The sequence below is a fragment of the Dama dama genome, chromosome 32, assembly GCF_033118175.1.
Source record: "Dama dama isolate Ldn47 chromosome 32, ASM3311817v1, whole genome shotgun sequence".
Taxonomy (NCBI): domain Eukaryota; kingdom Metazoa; phylum Chordata; class Mammalia; order Artiodactyla; family Cervidae; genus Dama; species Dama dama.
This window is the reverse complement of record NC_083712.1, coordinates 42,293,201-42,312,880: the sequence shown is the minus strand read 5'-3', so window position 1 is coordinate 42,312,880 and position 19,680 is coordinate 42,293,201. Positions and strand designations below refer to the sequence as shown.

The 19,680-nt window shown below is 56.9% G+C and overlaps 1 protein-coding gene across 3 annotated transcripts in view; it reads left to right on the top strand.

Moving 5' to 3' along the window:
- Positions 1 to 19,680, top strand: part of ANK1 (ankyrin 1) — a 109,418-nt gene that overhangs the window by 85,760 nt on the left and 3,978 nt on the right. Inside the window, exons 39-43 of one of the 3 annotated variants that reach the window (XM_061134437.1) lie at positions 5,116 to 5,674; positions 8,500 to 8,737; positions 13,713 to 13,796; positions 14,719 to 14,859; positions 15,080 to 15,213. In XM_061134437.1, the coding sequence (XP_060990420.1) occupies positions 5,116 to 5,674; positions 8,500 to 8,737; positions 13,713 to 13,796; positions 14,719 to 14,859; positions 15,080 to 15,178 (1,121 nt within the window). In that variant the 3' untranslated portion in view covers positions 15,179 to 15,213. Of the gene's footprint in view, positions 1 to 5,115; positions 5,675 to 8,499; positions 8,738 to 12,518; positions 12,738 to 13,712; positions 13,797 to 14,718; positions 14,860 to 15,079; positions 15,214 to 19,680 lie in introns of those variants that run through there. The other 2 variants (XM_061134438.1, XM_061134439.1) reach the window with 2 other exon arrangements.

The window sequence follows — 19,680 nt, the reverse complement described above, 5'->3', positions numbered from 1 at the left end:
CATGAAGTGATGGGACCAGAGGCCATGATCTTAGTTTTCTGAATGTTGAGCTTTAAGCCAACTTTTTCACTCTTCTCTTTCACTTTCATCAAGAGGCTCTTTAGTTCCTCTTCACTTTCTGCCATAAGGGTGGTGTCATCTGCATATCTGAGGTTAATGATATTTCTCCCTGCAATCTTAATTCCAGCTTGTGCTTCTTCCAGCCCAGCATTTCTTATGATGTACTCTGCATATAAGTTAAATAAGCAGGGTGACAATATACAGCCTTGATGTACTCCTTTTCCTATTTGGAACCAGTCTGTTGTTCCATGTCCAGTTCTAACTGTTGCTTCCTGACCTGAATATAGCTTTCTCAAGAGGCAGGTCAGGTGGTCTGGTGTTCCCATCTCTTTCAGAATTTTCCACAGTTAATTGTGATCCAAACAGTCAAAGGCTTTGGCATAGTCAATAAAGCAGAAATAGATGTTTTTCTGGAACTCTCTTGCTTTTTCGATGATCCAGCGGATGTTGGCAATTTGATCTCTGGTTCCTCTGCCTTTTCTAAAACCAGCTTGAACATCTGGAAGTTCACAGTTCACATATTGCTGAAGCCTGGCTTGGAAAATTTTGAGCGTTACTTTACTAGTGTGTGAGATGAGTGCAATTATGCAGTAGTTTGACCATTCTTTGGGATTGCCTTTCTTAGGGATTGGAATGAAAACTGACCTTTTCCAGTCCTGTGGCCACTGCTGAGTTTTCCAAATTTGCTGGCATATTGACTGCAGCACTTTCACAGCATCATCTTTCAGGATTTGAAATAACTCAGCTGGAATTCCATCACTTCCACTAGCTTTGTTTGTAGTGATGCTTTCTAAGGCCCATTTGACTTCGCATTCTAGGATGTCTGGCTCTAGGTGAGTGATCACACCATCGTGATTATGTGGGTCGTGAAGACCTTTTTTGTACAGTTCTTCTGTTTATTAATATCTTCTTAATATCTTCTGCTTCTGTTAGGTCCATACCATTTCTGTCCTTTATTGAACCCATCTTTGCATGAAATGTTCCCTTGGTATCTCTAATTTATCTAGGAAAAGACCTAGAACATCCAAAACAACTTTGAAAAAGGACAAAGTTGAAGGATTTACACTGACTTCAAGAGATGGCAACCCACTCCAGTATTCTTGCTTGAAAAATCCCATGGACACAGAAGCCTGGGGGGTGTAGTCCATGGAGTCACAAGAGTTAGACTCGACTTGGTGACTGAACAAGAAGATATATTACAAAGCTACAGTGACCAATGCAATGTCGTATTGCCATAAAGATAGATAAGTCAGTGAGTCCAGACACAGAACCACACATACAGGGAACAACTGATATTCAGCAAAGGTGCAAAGACAATTCAGTGGATCATTGTTACCACATATCGTGCAGGAGCAATTGGCTATTTATATGCAGAAATAAACTTCGATTCATACCTTACATCATATACAAAAATTAAATCAAAGTGGATCATAGATTAAACGTAAAACCTGAAACTATAAGACTTCTTAATTAAAACATAAGAAAAAAAAAAAAAACCTTAGATTGGATAAGGCAAAGATCTCTTATATGAATACCAAAAAGCAAAAGAACAAATCAACAAGTTGGACTTCATCAAAAACTTCTGGCCTTCAAAATGCACTACAAAAAATGGAAGAAAAAAAAAAGGGAAAAAAACCAAGCTACTGATTGGGAGAAAGTATTGGCAAATAATCATCTGATATAGGACTTGTATCCACAATATATAAAGAACTCTCAAAACTCAATAATAACAACCCAAGCTTTAGGATGAGCAGAAGATTTTAACTTAACCAAGAAGACAGATGGCAAACAAGCAGACAAAAAGATGCTCAGCATCATTAGTCATCAGGGAAATACAAATTAAAACTATTGATATAAGGAGGTACACTACACATCTGTAAGAAGAGCTAGAGTGAAAAAGACTGACCATACGAAATGTCAAGGAGGATACGGAGAACCTGGGATCCCCAAGCACTACTGGTGGGAATGTAAATGGGACTGTCACTTTGCAAAAAACTTTGGTTGTTTCTTTAAAAGTTAAAGATATCCCTACAGTGTGACCTAGCCATTCAGCAAAAAACAATGGATCAATGTCAATACATGCAACAACATGGACGAAATTAAGCTGAGTAAAAAAAAAAAAAAAAAGACAGATTCCACACTGTATTGCTCCATTTAGATAAAATTCTGGCAAATGAAACTAATGCACAGCGACAGGAAGCAGATCAGTGGTTACCTGGGAGCAGGGTGGCGGAAGGAAGGACTGTGACGAAGCCTGAGGAAACCTTTCAGGGGTGATGAACAGCCCCCTCGTCACTGTGCTGGTGGTTTGTTTCATGGGTGTTTCCCTGTGTCTGAAATTATCAGATTATGTACTTTAAATGCATGCATTTAGGGCTTCCTCCGTGGCTCACGGAGTGATAAAGAGTCCATCTGCCAACCTAGGGGACACAGGTTCAATCCCCGGTCCAGGAAGATCCCACTTGCCGCAGAGCAGCTACGTCCATGTGCCCTAACTACTGAGTGTTTGCTCTAAAGCCTGGGAGCTGCAATTCCCGAGCCCACATGCCTCAGCTGCCCAAGCCTGCACACCCTGGAGCCCGTGCTCCACAAGAAGAGAAGCCAGCACAATGAGAAGCCCCCGCACGGTAACTAGAGAGTAATCCCCATCGCCACAACTAGAGAAGAGGCTTCACAGCAATGAAGACCCAGCACAGCCAAATAAATTATATATATAATGTGCATTTATTATGTGCCAACTGTACCTCCATGAAGCTGTCTTTAAAATACTGTATTGGCGAAATTTAGAACCACCTGTGTCCATCCAGCGAGTTGCTGAATCTCTCCTTTCCTCATCTATAAGGTGGGAGTAATGTTGTGACAAATAAAATTAACACATTGGATACATTTTCATGAGAGAGAACTCAATCAGTAATGGTAATAATGGAATAATGCTTTCAAGAATAATCACAAGAAGAAAACTAATTACATGATTCTTAAACAGCCTGCTCACCTCTACCTGCACAGATTTCTGTGGAGGGTTGGAAGGCAGTGGCCCTGGTTTCCAAGTTCAGTCATAATCTCACATGTGATGACTTGGTGTCACTATCATGGGAGGCTCCGACGCACGCGTGTCCCCCACCCTCCGCTTTGTCCCTCCCAGTTTGGCCAGAGCTGGGGGTCTCCCTTGGTCCCTGTCACTGCACAGCCCTCCCGCCAGCCCACACCACCCCAGACATCATGGTTTCTTCCTCCCTCTCCTAATTTGGGAACGCAAAACCACGTAGATGTGTAGGAGTCTTGTAGATGAGACAGGAGGAAGGCTCCCGTGGGAGATTACGAGAGTCAAGCACGTAGCTCGGTTGCCCGCCACCTTGCACACCTGTCCTTGTTCGCCATTGCCGTTTCATGACTTATGGGCGAAGTCATCCATCCTGGCTCCCGCATCCCTCCCGTATCTGAAGGCTCTGCCCTGGGACAGACTCCTTGTCCACAGAGTGGACAGTCCCGGGAACCAGCCTGGGAGATTGTGGGGTAGGTTCAGAGATGGAGGATCTAGGTGAGCTGGAGTCGCTGGGAAAACATCGTGAAAGAAAGAGGACAAAGAGAACCTATCCGTGTGTGCATGTGTGTGTGTGTGCGCGTGCATACGCATGTGTGCGCACGTGTGCGTGTGTGTCTGCCTGTGTGTTTATTGTCCCCAACCCTTTGGCACGTAGGATACCTGCCATGGAAGCAGACCTCAGTGTGTGTTTGGGAGAAGTGAGTGCGTGAGGACAGTGAGCTCTGTCAGAAGTCTGGCAGCTGGAGGGCAGGAGCTGAGGCCCAGCTGGGCGTGAGGTGGGCCGGTCTGCCCAGGAGAGGGGCCGGAGGCCTGGATGCAGTGGAGCAATATGAGTGCGGGAGGAGCGGCGGGATGGAGAGTGCGGACACTGGGTTAGGGGCCTCTCTGGGCTCCTGGGATGGGCCGCTGGGGGCCCTGCAGGCAGCCGCACCCATGCCGCAGGTCCCTTTGGGCTCTGCCGGATCTTCAGAGGTTCTGGGCACACGCATACTCCCAGGGGCCCCAGGCTAGCTGGACCCAGTGGAGAATCTTGGCTCCTAGCCTTTCCCCTGCCGGTGGATCAGCACCGGCTCCAAAGGGAGGGCAGCGATGCCCTCCCTCACCGCAGTTAGGGGAGGGCTGAGGCTCCTAACACACACCCCGACACTCACACCTGCCGCCCCCTCAGTTTCCTCCTCAGGTCTGCACACCAGACCCAACCAGGAAACTGTCAGAGGTCGGGGTCACGGCGCGTCCCCAGGGACCAGGCTGCCGCGTCAAGGGCCTGGGCCCTCCGGCTCCCTGCCCGCGGGCTCACGGCGGGCCTGGCCGGAGCAGGCAGACTTCCAAGGGAGCGGCGATGTGCCTGGGACCTCCTGGGCCCTCTAACCCGGCCTCCCGCTGTTAACCCCGAAGGACCCCCCCCTCCCCCCCATGCCACTTTAGAGTCTTCCCAGTTCCTGGAATCCATACGCCGCTGCTTGCAGACGGCTGACTCCATCTTCAACCTCCTTAGGGTTTCCTGTTTGACCACCACGCCGAGGTCTGCGGATGCTCTCTGTACACGCCAGGCTCCCCTCCCCTAGCCAGGGCACAGTCACCCACAATGGTTCTGGGGTTGCCCCCCTCCCTTGGAGATGCTTCCCGAACAGAGCCCCCTCCCCCGAGAGCTGTGCCCAGGGGACGTGGGTGCAACGAGAGAGCAGCCCCTCCTTCCGTGCGGCTGTCGGAAGGCTCTGGCGCAAGCCTTTGGATCAAGGCGTCTTGATCCCTGCTCTGGACTCGGAAGAGCAAGCATTCCATCCTCTTCTCTTGGCGTCCAGCTCCCACCCCCGGCTTGCCCCGCGCCCCGCGCCCCAGAGCCTTGTCCTCTGGCCCACGTGCCTGGGCAGCAGCCGCAAGGCTTGGGCAGCCCTGCCCCGGAATGCGCATGCCCAATCGTGGCCGAGCCTGTGCGCGCGAGTGGCCCTGCACGTGCGCGCGTGTGACGGAGGGCGCCGCTGGAGCACGTCGTCCTCTGTCTGCCCATCCAGGTTACTCGTCGCTGCAGGACGAGCTGCTGTCCCCCGCCTCCCTGCACTACGCGCTCCCCTCTCCGCTGCGCGCGGACCAGTACTGGAACGAGGTGGCCGTCCTAGACGCCATCCCCTTGGCGGGCACGGAGCATGACGCCCTGCTGGAGATGTCTGACATGCAGGTGTGGTCCGCGGGCCTCACGCCCTCGCTGGTCACTGCTGAGGACTCCTCTCTGGAGTGCAGCAAGGCCGAGGACTCGGACGCCACCGGGCAGGAGTGGAAGCTGGAGGGGGCGCTCTCCGAGGGACCCCGGGGCCCCACGCTGGGCTCTCTGGACCTCGTGGAGGACGACACGGTGGATTCAGATGCCACAAATGGCCTTATCGATTTGCTTGACCAGGAGGAAGGTCAGAGGTCAGAAGAGAAGCTGCCAGGTCATGAGAGGCAGGAGGACTCAACAGGTGCAGGGCAGGACTCAGAGCGTGAAGTGTCTCTTGTTTCAGGCCAGCAGAGGGTACACGCCCGCATCTCAGAAACCCCCACCGTGAGTTGGGCGACGGACTCGAGCGAGGACAGGTAAGGGCAAGGGCTGGGCTGCTGGGCGGGGTGCCTTTTGCCATCCCAGGCTTCCGGGGGGGTCCTGTGCCTAGCAGTGAGTAAGGGGAAACTTTTATATGCTGCTGCCCCCCAAACCTTGTGTGCGAAATGCCCTGGAGGAAATAATTTAGTAAGGTGCCAGCTCGCCCTGGCGCCTCCCAGCAGGCACACAGGCCTCTGTGTTGTGATAAAGAGTGGAGCTGCGTCTGCAAAGGTCAGTCCTTCCCCATCTTCCCCCCAACTTTTGTGCAGCCCCCAGGAGAAAGGCTGGGGGTGTTGGGATGGGGAGAGCGATTGTCAGGCTGGGACAAGCCACAGCCCTGGCAGTACAGAGCCGGAGGCCCTGGGCCCCGGTTGCTGCTCTATGTCGATGATTGAAAGCAAACCATAATTGGAAGCCTGGGAGCTCCAGGGCCCAGGCAAGTGGGTGGGCAGTCACAGGGCCTGCATGTGACGGAGCTGATAAGGCTGCCCTTTCTAGTTACACCTCTTTGGAGGAGTGAGGCCAGTTGGGCTCATCTGGGCGGGACAGAGCCTCAGCCGTTGAAGATGGTTCCTCTCCTGGGTAGCTCCTGGCCACGCTTCCCGCCGTAAGAAGGCCTGGGACCCGGCCAGGCTGGCAGTGCAGGTGGAAGGGCCTCGTGCGCCTCAGTGGACATGGAGTGTCCAGGCCACGTCCATGCGATGGACAGCCCGCCGCACCCAGGTGCTTGGGCTAAGTGCAGAGGGGTCTTGGGGCGAGAGCGAAACAGACAGACGAGTGACAGGTATCACCGTGGCCTCTGGGGCTGGCCCAGGAAAGGCGTGGCTGAGGCCCAAAGCCGTTTAGGAGACAGGATAGCCAGGAATCATTCAGTGCCCCAGATGAACCCTTTGATTCGTGAGGAGAATTGGCCAGGCTGAGCGGTGAGGACCCAAGGTGAAATTCGGCCTCCCAAGCATCTGCAGTGGCCCTTTGCTCAACAAGCATGGATTGGATGCCCATGTGTGCTGGCTACTGCCCCGCTGTGACAGCAGCATCCATAGACAGGGACCAGGGACCTGGCGGCCAAGCCTCAGAGCATGACCGGCGGGCTCTGTGACCTGGGCCAGCCCTCCCGTGGGGACAGATGGATTTCATTCATTCACGCGACAGCGTATTGAGGCCAGCTGTGTGCCCGGCCCCTGTGCAAATGCCTCCAAGCCAGGAATGTGGCCTTGAGCAAAAAGACAGTCGCCACCCGCAAGACATGTATGTTCTTGTGCAGCGGTCCCCAACCTTTTTTGGCACCAAGGACCGATTTCGTGGAAGACCGTTTTTCCACAAACAGGGTCGTGGGGGATGGTTTGGGGATGATTCAAGGGCATTGCATTTATTGAGCCCTTTATTTCTATTATGATTACATCAGCTCCACCTCAGATCATCGGGCACTGGGATCCCAGAGGTGGGGGAACCCCTGTTCTAGGGGGGAAGCTGACAATAAACAGATAAAGTAAATGGAATGGAAACTAGTTTTAAAAAAGAAATGCTTGTCAGTGCTAAGTGCTGAAAAGAAAAAATAAAGCAGGAAAGAAAAAGAGGAAAAGGCGGTGGTTGGAATTATAGAGAAGGCGGCCAGGGATGCCTGAGAGTGACTCGGAAGAAAGATGTCAAGGAATTCAGGTGACGAGCCCTGTGAGCGTCTGAGCGGAGGTGCCCTCAGAGGCCCTGTTGGTGCAAAGGCCGCGGAGCAGAGCACGCCCACCACATTCCAGAGACAGCGAGGAGCTGACTGCTCCCAGAGCAGGGTGATCAGGGAGGTGGTGGGGCCCGACACGGCAGGCCTCGGGGTCGTAGAAGGACGGTGGTGCTTCCTGGGTGGGATGGAGAATCGTCGAGGGTTTTGAGCAGAGATCCGAGGTGATGTGGCCATAGCCGGACACGGCCAGGGGTAGAGGCAGGAAGACGAGCTGCAGGAAGGAGTCCACGGTGATGTGGACCCAGATGGTTGGCCAGGAGTGGTCGTGCTTGGGATGTATTTTTGCAAGTTGAATCCCAAGGATTTGCTGGCAAATACGATTGAGAGAAAGAGGGGTGTCCAAGAGGACACGGGTGTCCTTGAGCTGACACCTGAAGGACCCAGGGTGCTGTCTACTGCAGGGTGGGGAGACGGCTGGAACGGGCCTGGGGAGGAGCCCCTTGGTGAGGACTTGAGCCCCCGAGATGCCCATCAGAGGCCTCCAGGGCAGGTGTCAAGGAGGCCGTTGGACACACAGGCCTGCAGCTCCGGGAAGAGCTACCGGGGACCCGCCAGTGGGCTTAAAGCCATGGGCTGAATGACCTCATCTGGGAAGCAGGATAGACAGAGAGAGAGGCCTGAGAACTGAGCCTGGGCCCTTCCAGGGTCAGACGCCGGGGGAAGTTAGGAGGAGACATGAAGGACACTGAGAAGGAACAGCCAGCGAGGGAGGGAGGAGCAGGCGCGTGTGTCCCTGAGGGTGTGGAAGAGCCTGCTTCCAGGGGGCGGGGGGTCATCTGACCAGCTGAACCCCGGCATGAGGACTGTGGTGTGGGAGCAATGTGGTGGCGGGGGGGGGGGGGGGGCTGGACGCGGGTCGGGGGACCCCTGATGACCAGATCATCATGCGGCCTCAGGAGCAGAGCCGTCCACTCAGAGGACAGGGCCCAGCGGCACTGGTGTCCGCGTCTGTCTGAACGGGGCAGATGCTGTGTGATGGGTCACACCTTCCCAGCCTCCAGAGGGCAGGGCAGGCTCCGGAGGGGGAGGACCCCTGAGAGTGGAGGCTGGGGGTGACCGGTGTCCTCGGGCTCTTCACGGGGGCAGGGTGCACGACTGGGATGCAGAAGGCTCCATCGTCTCCTACCTGCAAGAGGCCGCACATGGCTCCTGGCTGGAGGAGGCCCTGCTTGGCCCACGCTCATTCCAGAGAACGGTCAGCGGCTCTCCGGAGCTCGAGGAGGGCTCAGGGCCTGCAGCTGAGCTGTCCGAGGCTGACAGGGAGCAGAGACCACCTGGCCCCCAAGAGTGGACGCAGGAGGCTGGCAGCACCTTCTCCCTCCAGGTAAAGGCAGGTGCCCTGGGACAGGGCCTCCCTGACACTCCACTCGGAGGACCAGGGCCCCTGGTGTCAGATCCCTGCCCGGAGTGGTTTCTGTCTTTCAAGGTTGGGGTGGTGGCTCCTCTTTCTGTCTGCCCACCTGTTGGCCTCCGTGACCCTTCTGAGGGCAGGGAGGGGCTCTCCTTGATGGGGGTCCAGAGACTCCCAAGCACACCTATGGTGCCCCCTTCCCACTCCCCACTGCTGGCCTCCCTTCATACGCCCAAGGTGGTCACAGGATCAGAGGGGGGCCTTGTAGCTGTTGTTCAGCTGCTAAGTCGTGTCCGACTCTTTGCGACCCCATGCACTGCAGCACGCCAGGCTTCCCTGTCTTTCACTGTCTCTCCCAGAGCTTGCTCAAACTCATGTCCATTGAGTCGGTGATGCAATCCAACCACCTCATCCTCTGTTGCCCCCTTCTCCTTTTGCCTTCCATCCTTCCCAGCATCAGGGTCTTTGGAGAGCTGGTTTTGTTTGTTTTCTTTTTCCATCATATTTTAGGAAGAAGGGCTTAGAACCCAGAGGCCTGGCCACCGGGCTGACTTGGGTCTTACTTTGTCTTTGGGGCCAAGGACCAGCTACTTTCCTCCGGGCCTCTGGGTTCCCTTGTGTAAATGAGGTAGAGAAAGGATTGCCACCAGGGTTCCCTGGGGTCTCTGTGCCCACGGACCCCCGTGGGGACAGGCTGGGACGGGGCGGGGCAACCCCCGAACTGGCTCTGGCCTCCACCCTCCCTTCAGTCCCCCCTACTTATTTTATTTATTCCCTTTTGTCTTGACTCCCCATTTCCATGGACATCTGTTTCAGTGTATTTTTTGAAATCTTTTTGTATTTGGAAAAATTACAAATATATACAAAACCAGATAGGATAGCCTATCACCTTCAAGCGCACACATACTTCCCCCTGAAGTTGTCTTGAAACTAATCCCAGATGTCTTATGATCTTGTGTGCATGCTCAGTCGCTTCACTCATGTCTGACTCTTTTCAACCCCATGGACGGTAGCCCACCAGGCTCCTCTGTCCATGGGGATTCTCCAGGCAAGAATACTGGAGTGGGTTGCCATTCCCCCCTCCAGGGGATCTTCCCGACCCAGGGATCCATCCCTCCTCTCTTACCTCTCCTGCACTGGCAGGTGGGTTCTTCACCATTAGTGCCACTTGTGAAGCCACTTACGGTCATGACATCTTTTTTTTGTAATAATTTTATTTATTTATTTACTCTTGGCTGCGCTGGGTCTTCGTTGCTTGGCGCAGGCTTTCCTCTGGTTGCGAGGATCGGGGCCCGCTCTTCCTTGTGGTGCGGGCAGGCTCCTCACCACGGTGGCGTCTCTTGTTGCTGAGCACGGGGCTCCAGGCGTGCGGGCTTCAGTTGTTGCCGCTCACGGGCCCTGGAACTCGGGCTCAGCCATTGTGGCGGGCTGGGTTTAGTGGCTCTGTGGCACGTGGAATCTTCCCGAACCAGGGATCGAACCCGTGCCCCCGGCACTGGCAGGTGCATGCTTATCCACAGAGCCGCCAGGGACATCCTTGACATCTTTTCTAATTTGTGTTTGTATAGCGTGTGAGTCACTGCCCTGTGAATATGTATCAACGCTTTCAGTGCACGCATAGCCTGTGTTGTGAGCCTCCCCGGTCCCTCTTCCTCCGTGGGCACGTGTCCTTTTCCGCCCTCCCCTTCACTGCCAGCTTCTCCCCCCGCCCCTGTCCCAGCCCGAGCCTCGCAGGCACCTCTGAGGACCCCAGGACCAGGCGGGCTCCACCATGGGCCCCGGGCTGCTGGCTGCTGAGAGGTGCCAGGAATTAAACAGGGTTTTATTTAGAAGGCGTCCCTGCCAAGGACATGCCTCCGATGGCCGGGCCGCTGCACCCGTTTTTAACCCCAGGCCACCCCGTGCGTTCTTGGTGGTCGGAATGCACCCACTTCTGCCACTCCTGGTCGTGCACACTTGTCCCAAATCACCACCCCCCCAACCCTGGGTCTGTGCCCCCCACCGCGAGTCCTGGGGGCGACAGCACACATGAGCCGCTCTGCGCTCGGCTTCGTGGGGCGGGCGAGGGCTGGAGAGAAAGCAGGATCGTGGAGAAGCAAGCCCTCCAGGGTCACTGTGCCCGGCTGCCCCGTTTACAGATGAGGAAACTGAGTCCCAGGAGGCTCGGCGTCAGGGTGGGGAGAGTCCCAGACCTCCTGGTCCCGGGTCCCAGGAGCGGGCAGGGCCCATGCCGCCCCGTCTAGGGCGGATGGGAGGTTTGGCGCTGTCTCCTCACGGTCTCCTGGGGCCCAGGGCATGATGAAGAGGCCTGTTTAAGGTGACAGCGTGCAGAGCACCTGTTGACTGGTATTTCCAGTGAGCCTCAATGCACAGTGGGGGCTGGGGGGTGGTTTCTGTAACTAGGGACCTCAACCTGGAAGGCAGCCAGCCCTTCTCTTCGGCCCAGTGGGCAGCATCTGACCTTGGGCTCCCGGCCCAGGCTCGGACCCAGGGCTCCGGGGTCCCCTGCATGCGCCATGTCTGTGTCCCCGGCGCGCCTGTGTTGCGATGGGTCAAGTCATTAAACTCTCTGTGCCTCCGTTGCCCTTGCGTGAGGGACATGGGAACTCCAGAGACACCACGGTGTTAATGGAACCCAGTTGATGTGTGGAAGGGTACGCAGAGCCCCGCCTGGGCAGCGGGCCGTGTGGGATGAGGGCCGTCACAGTCCCTAGTGGTGGGTGGGCTCACAACCCACCCCTCGTCTTGATGGCTGGGAAATCGAGGCCCAGAGGAGTGCCCCCCCCTCAGCCACCTCGCTAGGCCTCCAGCCACCCTGCTAGACCTCTGCAGGGTCCTGATCCTGGTTCTTCCCGCCATGCCTGCTGCTACCCAGAGAGGGGCCGCCCCGTCCCAGAAATGGGACTCCTTTGAGCCTCAGCTGCTGGGCTGCCTTGGGGAGCCAGGCCTGCAGAAGCGAGTTGCAGGTGCCTGGTTCCTGCCCCTGGCACTGTCAGCCCTGCCTGGGGAAGAGCCGTGAAGGAGATGCCTTAAATAGACACACCGGGGACCTGCTTGCATTTAGGGTGGCTGTGTTGCCTAAGGTGGGGGCTGGGGGGCCACCAAGGGCCGTGGGGCTCATGAAATCGCACGGGCTCCCAAGGCCCCTGCCACCTGTGCTGGACGCCTGTGCTCCTGGGGCTGACCACTCACCCCGGGGGGTGCTATTTTTGAAACAAACCCTGCACCCTCCAGGGTGTTAGCTGGCCCCACCCCACAAGCAAGCTGGTGGACGTCCCCATGGTCCTGGCGGTAGCCACCCAGGACACACACCAGGAACAGCATTCTGCAGATGTCTGATTTTTTTCCCAAGTCCTGAACAGGACCCTTTTTCTGGGCATGGCTAAAGCTGCCTCTGGCTAGCACAGGGGCGGGCTCTCGGGGGTGGGGGCGGCGTCTCTCACTGCGCCCTTTAACACGCACGTCCGGTGCCCGGGACGCGCACACCTGCCGGCTTCCCTCTGGCCCCGCCGGACAGCCTGGGGCAGCTGGCTCGGGAGCTAGAATTACTGGGGCCTGACGTCAGCCAGTCCAGGGGCAGAGGCGGGCGCTCAGCCGGGCGGGCACTCGGGCGGCAGTCCCACCGTGGGGGCTTTGCAGCCTCCCGTGAGCGCTGCAGAGAATGGAGTGGGTCCCGGGGGGCCTCCGGAGTCCCCGGGGAGAATGAGCGGCTGGCCCCGCCGCCCTGGAGGCCTGGGCTGGTGAGCAGTCGAGGATGTGGACCTTCGTCACCCAGCTCCTGGTCACCCTGGTGCTGCTGGGCTTCTTCCTGGTCAGCTGCCAGAACGTGGCACACATTGTCCGGGGCTCCCTGGGCTTCGTGCTCAAGCACGTCCATCAGGAGCTAGACAAGGAGCTGGGGGAGAGTGAGGGGCTGAGCGACGACGAGGAGACCATCTCCACCAGGGTGGTCCGGCGCCGGGTCCTCCTAAAGGTAACCCGGGGTGGGGCGGGCGCGGGGGGCGCCAGTCCGGATGCCCCGCGGGAAGAGAGGTCAGGCGGCCTGGCTGCGGGGGGCACTGGGGATGTGCAGGCCCGAGCTGGGCGGCACTTCCTCGCCCTCCCCACCCCCCGTCCCCCACGATGGCCAAGAAGGCACCGCTCTGGGACTCAGGAGGCTGGCCCTCCGCCTGCTTATGTCCACAGCCAGCTCAGGGAAGCAGCAAGACCCCCTGCCCCGGGGCGCGGGTGTCTGTGGCCGGGGCGTTCTTCCCCTGAAAGTGCCGTCGGAGTAGACATCAGGGTCTCCCTCTCCCAGGAGCTGTTCCGTCAATCTGCATCATTGAGGCCCCTGTTTCACCCACTCTGGGGCGTGATGGCAGGGATCCGTCACTCGGCGCTCCCGTGAGCCTGGGCTCCCGTCCCGACCTCAGGCCCAGGGCCCCCGGGGGTGCCCCCCTCCCCCGCCACGGCCTCAACTTGGAGCAGCCGCCGGTCAGTCCAACTCACTTCTTGCTGAGTTGCGGTTTCCTGCCAGGGTGGGGTCTCAACCAGATTCTGGCTGCTGCTGCTACTGCTACCTTACTTCCTTATTGGGCTTCCCTCACAGCTCAGTTGGTAAACAATCCGCCTGCAACGCAGGAGACCCCGGTTCAATTCCTGGGTCAGAAAGATCCGCTGGAGAAGGGATAGGCTACCCACTCCAGTGTTCTTGGGCTTCTCTTGTGTGGCTCAGCTGGTAAAGACTCTGCCTGCAACGCGGGACACCCAGGTTCGATCCCTGGGTTGGGAAGATCCCCTGGAGACAGGAAAGGCAACCCACTCCAGTATGGCCTGGAGAACCCAACGGACTGTATGGTCTACGGGGCTGCAAAGACTGGGATGCGTCGGAGCGACTTTCACTTCCCCTTTCTTTCCATCCTTATCTCCACTTATCCATCTCGAGTTTTCTCCCTGCCTCTGATTCCAGGGGAATGAGCTTCAGAATATTCCAGGGGAGCAGGTGACCGAAGAGCATTTCACGGATGAGCAGGGCAACGTCATCACCAAGAAGGTGAGTGCAGAGGGCGTTGGGCTTACCCTCAGCGTCTTGCTGCCGCCCTAACAGTGGGGTAAGCCCGGCTCAGATGGGACGGTTCAGGTACCTGCCGCAGTTCCAGACGTGGCGGTCCTTACTTTGCCTGATTCAGCCTGAGCTCAGCTGGGGCGGCCGTGTTTCAGAAGGACGGGGCCCTGTGGATGTAGCCCATACCTAGTCCTGTGACGCCTGGCCCTGAAAACAGCTGCGTGACAGCAGTTCTGGGGGTCCCCACGGGGTTTCCTGAGATAAAAAGGATGTGAGAACGCATGGGGTTGGTGGCAGGTCTCTACCAGGAGCCGCGATTCTGCCGGACAAGCGCTGTGCTGGGTGCGGGCGGGGGCTGACCGGTGTGGCTCTGGTGCACACACTCTGTTGGAACAGGGCCTGGTCTCCCCTTTTGCACGAGGAGCTCCAGGCTTGTGCATGTTTTCACCTTCCCACTCCTTGCACACGGTTGGTGCAGAGCAGTCATTGGCATATTCAGATGTGTGAATAGGGAACAGACGGTTGCAGGGACAGACACGCCCTCCCTGTCAGGGGCTCACCGTCGTGCAGGGAAGAGAGACAGTGTAAACATCACACAGCAGCAGGCAGAATGAACCCCATGGGCTAGAGATGGAAGTCTCGGGGTCAGACCCGCTTGTCTATGAGCCCCGCCGAGACCGCCCCCCCCCCCCCCACCGCAAATTCCAGGCCTTCTGAGACCGCCCAGTGCAGGCGCCCCACCCAACCAAGGGGTCAGAGGCCGCCCCTGACCTTGACCACAGGGAAGGGCACCTGGGGTCACAGCCTGCATCCACCCCCCCACCCCCTGCACTCCAGGACCTGCCCCCTTTCAAGCTCTTCCTCGGCGGCTTCCCCCAGCCCCCTTCTACCCTCCCTCTCATTTTTCCAGATCGTCCGCAAAGTTGTTCGCCAGATAGACCCTTCCGGACCCGATGACACCCAGGAGCTCGAGGAGGTGATTTCCGAGGGGCCCCTGGAGGACCCTAGTGAGATGGAGGCGGACATTGATTCCTTTATGACTCACGCCAAGGTACTGCCGGGGCCGCGGCCTCCCAGGCCCTCGCTCTTCCGAGGGGCCGGCCCGTGACCTCCTCTGCCCCTGCGCCAGCCCGCCTGGGCCTCTCCTCTCACCTGTCTGCCGGCTCCCCCTCGAGCCTCCCGCCGCCTCCGTAGGGTGCCTGTCCTCTCTGGCCTTCCCGCCGTCTCTCTGTGTGATCTGTCCTGCCTTCTGTCTGAACCGCTGTCTCCAGGTGGAGCTGAGAGGAAGTGGCCTGCAGCCGGACCTGATAGAGAGCAGGAAGGGGGCTCAGATAGTGAAGCGGGCCAGCCTCAAAAGGGGGAAGCAGTGATCTCCAGCCCCTCCTGTGGAATGGCCTCTTTGGAGGTAACACGGGCATCGGTCTTTTCTGCATGGCCCGGTCTCCCGCCGCCACCCCCCGCCCCCCACAACCTCCGCCACGGCGGCTCATTTTGCATCCCCATCCTTCCGCCAACTACCCCCTCTCCCAGCATGAAGTGGGAGGACCAGGCATGGCTGTAGTCTCCAAGCTCAGACTCCTGCTTACTAACGGTGCCTTCTGAGCTGTTTCCTCCTCGAGAGAACCGTCACAGCCTCTGCTGACCCGTTCCTCGGGAGTGCAGAAACAGATGCGGGACACATGCTTCCCTAAGTGAGAAGCACTGGGTGCATCTCCGTAGGATCGTTATTCTGGAAGCCCAGCCCAGCAAGGGAGCCTGGGGTGGGGTGGGAGGCAGGGCCCCGGAGGATGCAGTGGGGTCCACTAGCTGTGAGGTTTCAGCGCACGTGCCCAGGAAGATCGGGGAGAGGCTTGGAACCCAGCTGTACCTTGAACCCGTAATCCAAGGCTTCCATCCTCCTTGGTGTTTTCTGAAGCATGTGACCCCCTGGCTTTCTAGGAAGAGGCAAAGTTAACCAGAGGAGGCTGTACGGGCGACGGGCAGGGGGTGCCGGGCGTGATGTGCAGCGCGGGAGGGAAGGAGGCCGTGAAGAGGCGGCGAAGGCGCTCCAGTGGGCTGCGCAGTGCGGGGCGGGGGCGGGGCTTCGCGGCCCGCTGGGACCTGCGTCCTCCCTGACGGGTCCTGTACTGAGCTGCCCCGAGGCCCTTCGCTGTGCCCAGCTCGGATCAGCTCAGTGCCGGGCGCGTCGGGGTGGGAGTCGGCCGGAAGCAGGAAGCACGTGGCCCCGGCGCCCGCGCGTGCACGCACCGGGCTGTTGTCACTTACACCCGCAGGGCCTGGCTCTGGGCCCGAGGCCAGTAGGCTCGCTTTCTGCACTTGGCAAGAAAAAAAAAAAAACCGTAGGGCCGCTGTCTCCCAAGCCCCCAGAAGTGCTGACTCTGGGCTTCCCTCAGCACTTGGAGGGGGGAAATAAAAGTCTGGCCCATCCAGTCATAGGATAAAATTAGACCTGACTTCTCAGCAGCTTAAGGAGGTCACCGCGTTAACCCCCACACTGCCAGGGTCCCAGCGGGCTGCTGGTTTAGAGCATCGGCTGTGGTCAGTCCTGGAAATGATCCAGAGATGCAAATACTTTGAGAAAGCAGAGTGGAAGGCAGAGGACACTCTTGGGCCTTATTTTTCTAGGGCAGTGACGTTTGGCTCAGGTTCTGCTGCTGTTCCCAAACAGGAGAGAGGTGGCCCAAACCACAGGCCAGGGGAAGGACGGAACCTAGACATTCAGAAATTTTTTTCTGTAGATCTGCAAAGTGGCTGAACCCCGCCACGCACACACACACACACACACACTTAGGAGAAGCAGGTCCAAGGCCACCTGGCGTGGGTGGCGGGGTGCAGAGCAGCCTGGCTACCGCAGAGGGATGAGGCTTCTGCCTGGAAGAGGCCAGGGAAGTCTGTGGGGCGGGAGCCAGCGTGCAGGAGGCTCCTGTCTGGTCCCCAGAGCCCAGGGGACAGCCTGCAAGGCTCTATCCCCTGAGCAAGACAGAGTGCAGACAAGACGGGGAAGGGGCTGAGGGCACTCAGTCCTTCCTGCTTTGCTACCTGCCACTTGCAAGCTTGCACAGGCCCCGGGGTTCCCGGATTCCAAATAATTGCTAACTTGCACAGTCGCCTACTAGTTACAGTTCATTGTAACCCCCAAATCCAGCATGCCCACGCTTCCCTCCCGTGGCCTTTCAGGGCCGTGCCTAGTAAAGCAGTGAGTCCCCTGCGGGCCTGTTCCCAGCGGAGGTCAAACAAGGCGACCGTCTCTCTGTCCCTGTTTCAGATCACACTCAGACCCAGCGTCTTTTTGGTGTCTATTTAGTGTCACTTTTTTTTTTTTCATCTTTGTGCTGTTGGTGGGTGATTTCGCTGTTATAAATAGCCCTGCTGTCTGGTGTCGCTAAGAGCAGCAGGGCTGTGATGAGCGGTGTGGAGGAAATCCGTGTGTCAGATGAGCTTCATTCAGTCATGAGTTAAAGCTCTGCGGGACACGAGTTCAGTGTTAATAATGCAACAATATCCAGTTGACCCTTGAACAACTTGGGACTTAGGGGGCGCTGACCCTCCAGGCAGTTGAAAATCTCAGCACTGTTCTGTCTGCCTAAAAAACAAAGGCTTTGATGAATGACTCACCCCCAGGGCAGGAAGCTGGAACAGTCTGGATAGAATCCTGGGTTCAAACCCTGGTTCTTTCAACTCTACGTGCTGTGATCTGTAATCCGATACGAACTTGTCCCCACCCTCAGTATGTCTAAAGATCCTGTGAAATGAAAATGCAAGTACTGTGTTTATTGAAAAAGACAGCCAATGTATAAGTGGGTCCGTGCAGTTCAAACCCATATTGTTCAAGAGTCAGCGGTACATTAAATATGTTGTCTTTGATCAGAAATAGACAGGGTTGTGTGTTTATAGTTTGAAAAACATGTCATGACCAGAGGCTGGCAGGAACCCTGAGCGGCACTTTGCTGGGGAGCAATGGTCAAGGCCTGGCTAATTCAGGGGTCCTGGCTACTCGAGAGAACATGCCTCCTGCAGACAATGAGAACTGACTGTTTGAGAGAGAGTGGAAGCTGGGCAGGGGTCCAGGGTCCAGGCCTGGCTCCTCCTGCTCCTCAAGCTTCCGTCTCCTACTGGGAGGATGAAATTACTCTCTCTGAATGCGTGTCACTCCGGTGCTGTTGTTGTTTAGCCACTAAGGTGTGTCCGACTCTTTGCAGCCCCGTGGACTATATAGCCCAGCAGGCTTCTCTGTCCATGGGATTTCCCAGGCAAGAATACTGGAGTGGGTTGCCATTTCCTTCTAGGCTTAAAAATAACCATGGTAACCGTGAGGGCGACTGTGAGGAGTAAGGAGAATACAAGGTGTATCCTGGCACTCAACCAACGACAGGTCTTATGTGCAGCGTGACCCAGGCGGGTCAGCTGACCTCTCCAAGCCTCAGGTGCCCCGGCGTCTTCCTCTTGCAGGGTGGTTATGGCGATCTGTGGGTTTACATTTGTGAAAGGGTTTTCTAAATTGTCCAGTCCCAGTCCACTGATTCTCCAAGTGCCGCCCACATCCCTGTGGCACCCTCATCCGGGCGCCTGGTGACAGAGCAGACTCCCGGCCCTGCCCAGCACTTCTGAACCACCATCCTGGGGCTCAGGATTGGGGCAAGCTCCAGTGATTTTGTTGCAGACTGAAGAGTGGGTTAGTAGGACCCATTCTGATTTTTCTTCCCAAACCGCCCAGAGATCCTGTGGCACAGTTGTAGACTTGACGCCTAAAAGGTGAGCTGAGATGAGACAGCGACAGTTTGTTCGAAGCAGTGGAACAGCCCAGAGGGCAGAACACCCTGATCCCCGGTGCCCACTCCAATTCCGCACCTATCCCGCCTGCCCTTGGGAAGGATTTTGCATGAGTTCTGGCAGGTGGGGGAGGGCACTTTCTAGTCCCATTGAAGGAGCTAGATAGTTGCTGTGGAGACAAGCCTGGTCAGTGTGCGGCAGGCAGGAAGCAGCTGGTGGGTTTTGCTCCAGGTCCAAGAATCAGGGTGTCAGCGATGCCAGGGCACAGCAGGGAGCAGGCAGCCTGTGCCCTCTAGGTTAGAGGTGCCCAGCTGGGTGCTGGGCCGTGCCACGCATGCGATAGCTGTTGCTTTTTTTGTTTCCTTTTTCAAGAGACACTTTTCATTCAGACACGGTAGTTGCCAAGCTTTGTGTTAGCTCTGACTAAAGAGAGCATTTTAATAGTAAGTAACTGTTAGTCGCTTCAGTTGTGTCTGACTGTTTGTGACCCAGCACCACGCTCCTCTGTTCATGGAATTCTCCAGGCAAGAATACTGGAGTGGGTTGCCATTTCCTTCTCTAGGGGATCTTCCTGGCCCCGGGATGGAACCCAGGTCTCCTGTATTGCAGACAGATTCTTTACTGTCTGGGAAGCCCAGAATATTTTAATAAATGCAAGTTAACCTATAAAGAACCCACCTGCCAGTGCAGGAGGCCTAAGAGACTCGGGTTTGATCCCTGGGTCGGGAAGATCCCCTGGAGAAGGGAATGGCCACCCACTCCAATGTTCTTGCCTGGAGAATCCCATGGACAGAGGAGCCTGGCGGGCTACAGTCCATGGGGTGGCAAAGAGTCGGACACGATGAAAGCATCTTAGCACAGCACAGTCTCCGTAGGAGGAGGCAAGGAGGGCTGAGGTCCTGTTTACTTTCCTCTTTTGTTTTAAGTGACAGTCCACTCTCACCCCCAGCCTCCACAGGTATGTTGGAGCCTGGGGCTGCGGGAGAGAGGAGATACACCCAGACGCTGGCAGGGGTAGGGGCCGGTGGCACACACAGAGAAATGACATGAGGGAAAGAGCCTGACCTGCCCAGCCACTTGGAGCTGCAGGAGGCTGTTGGCT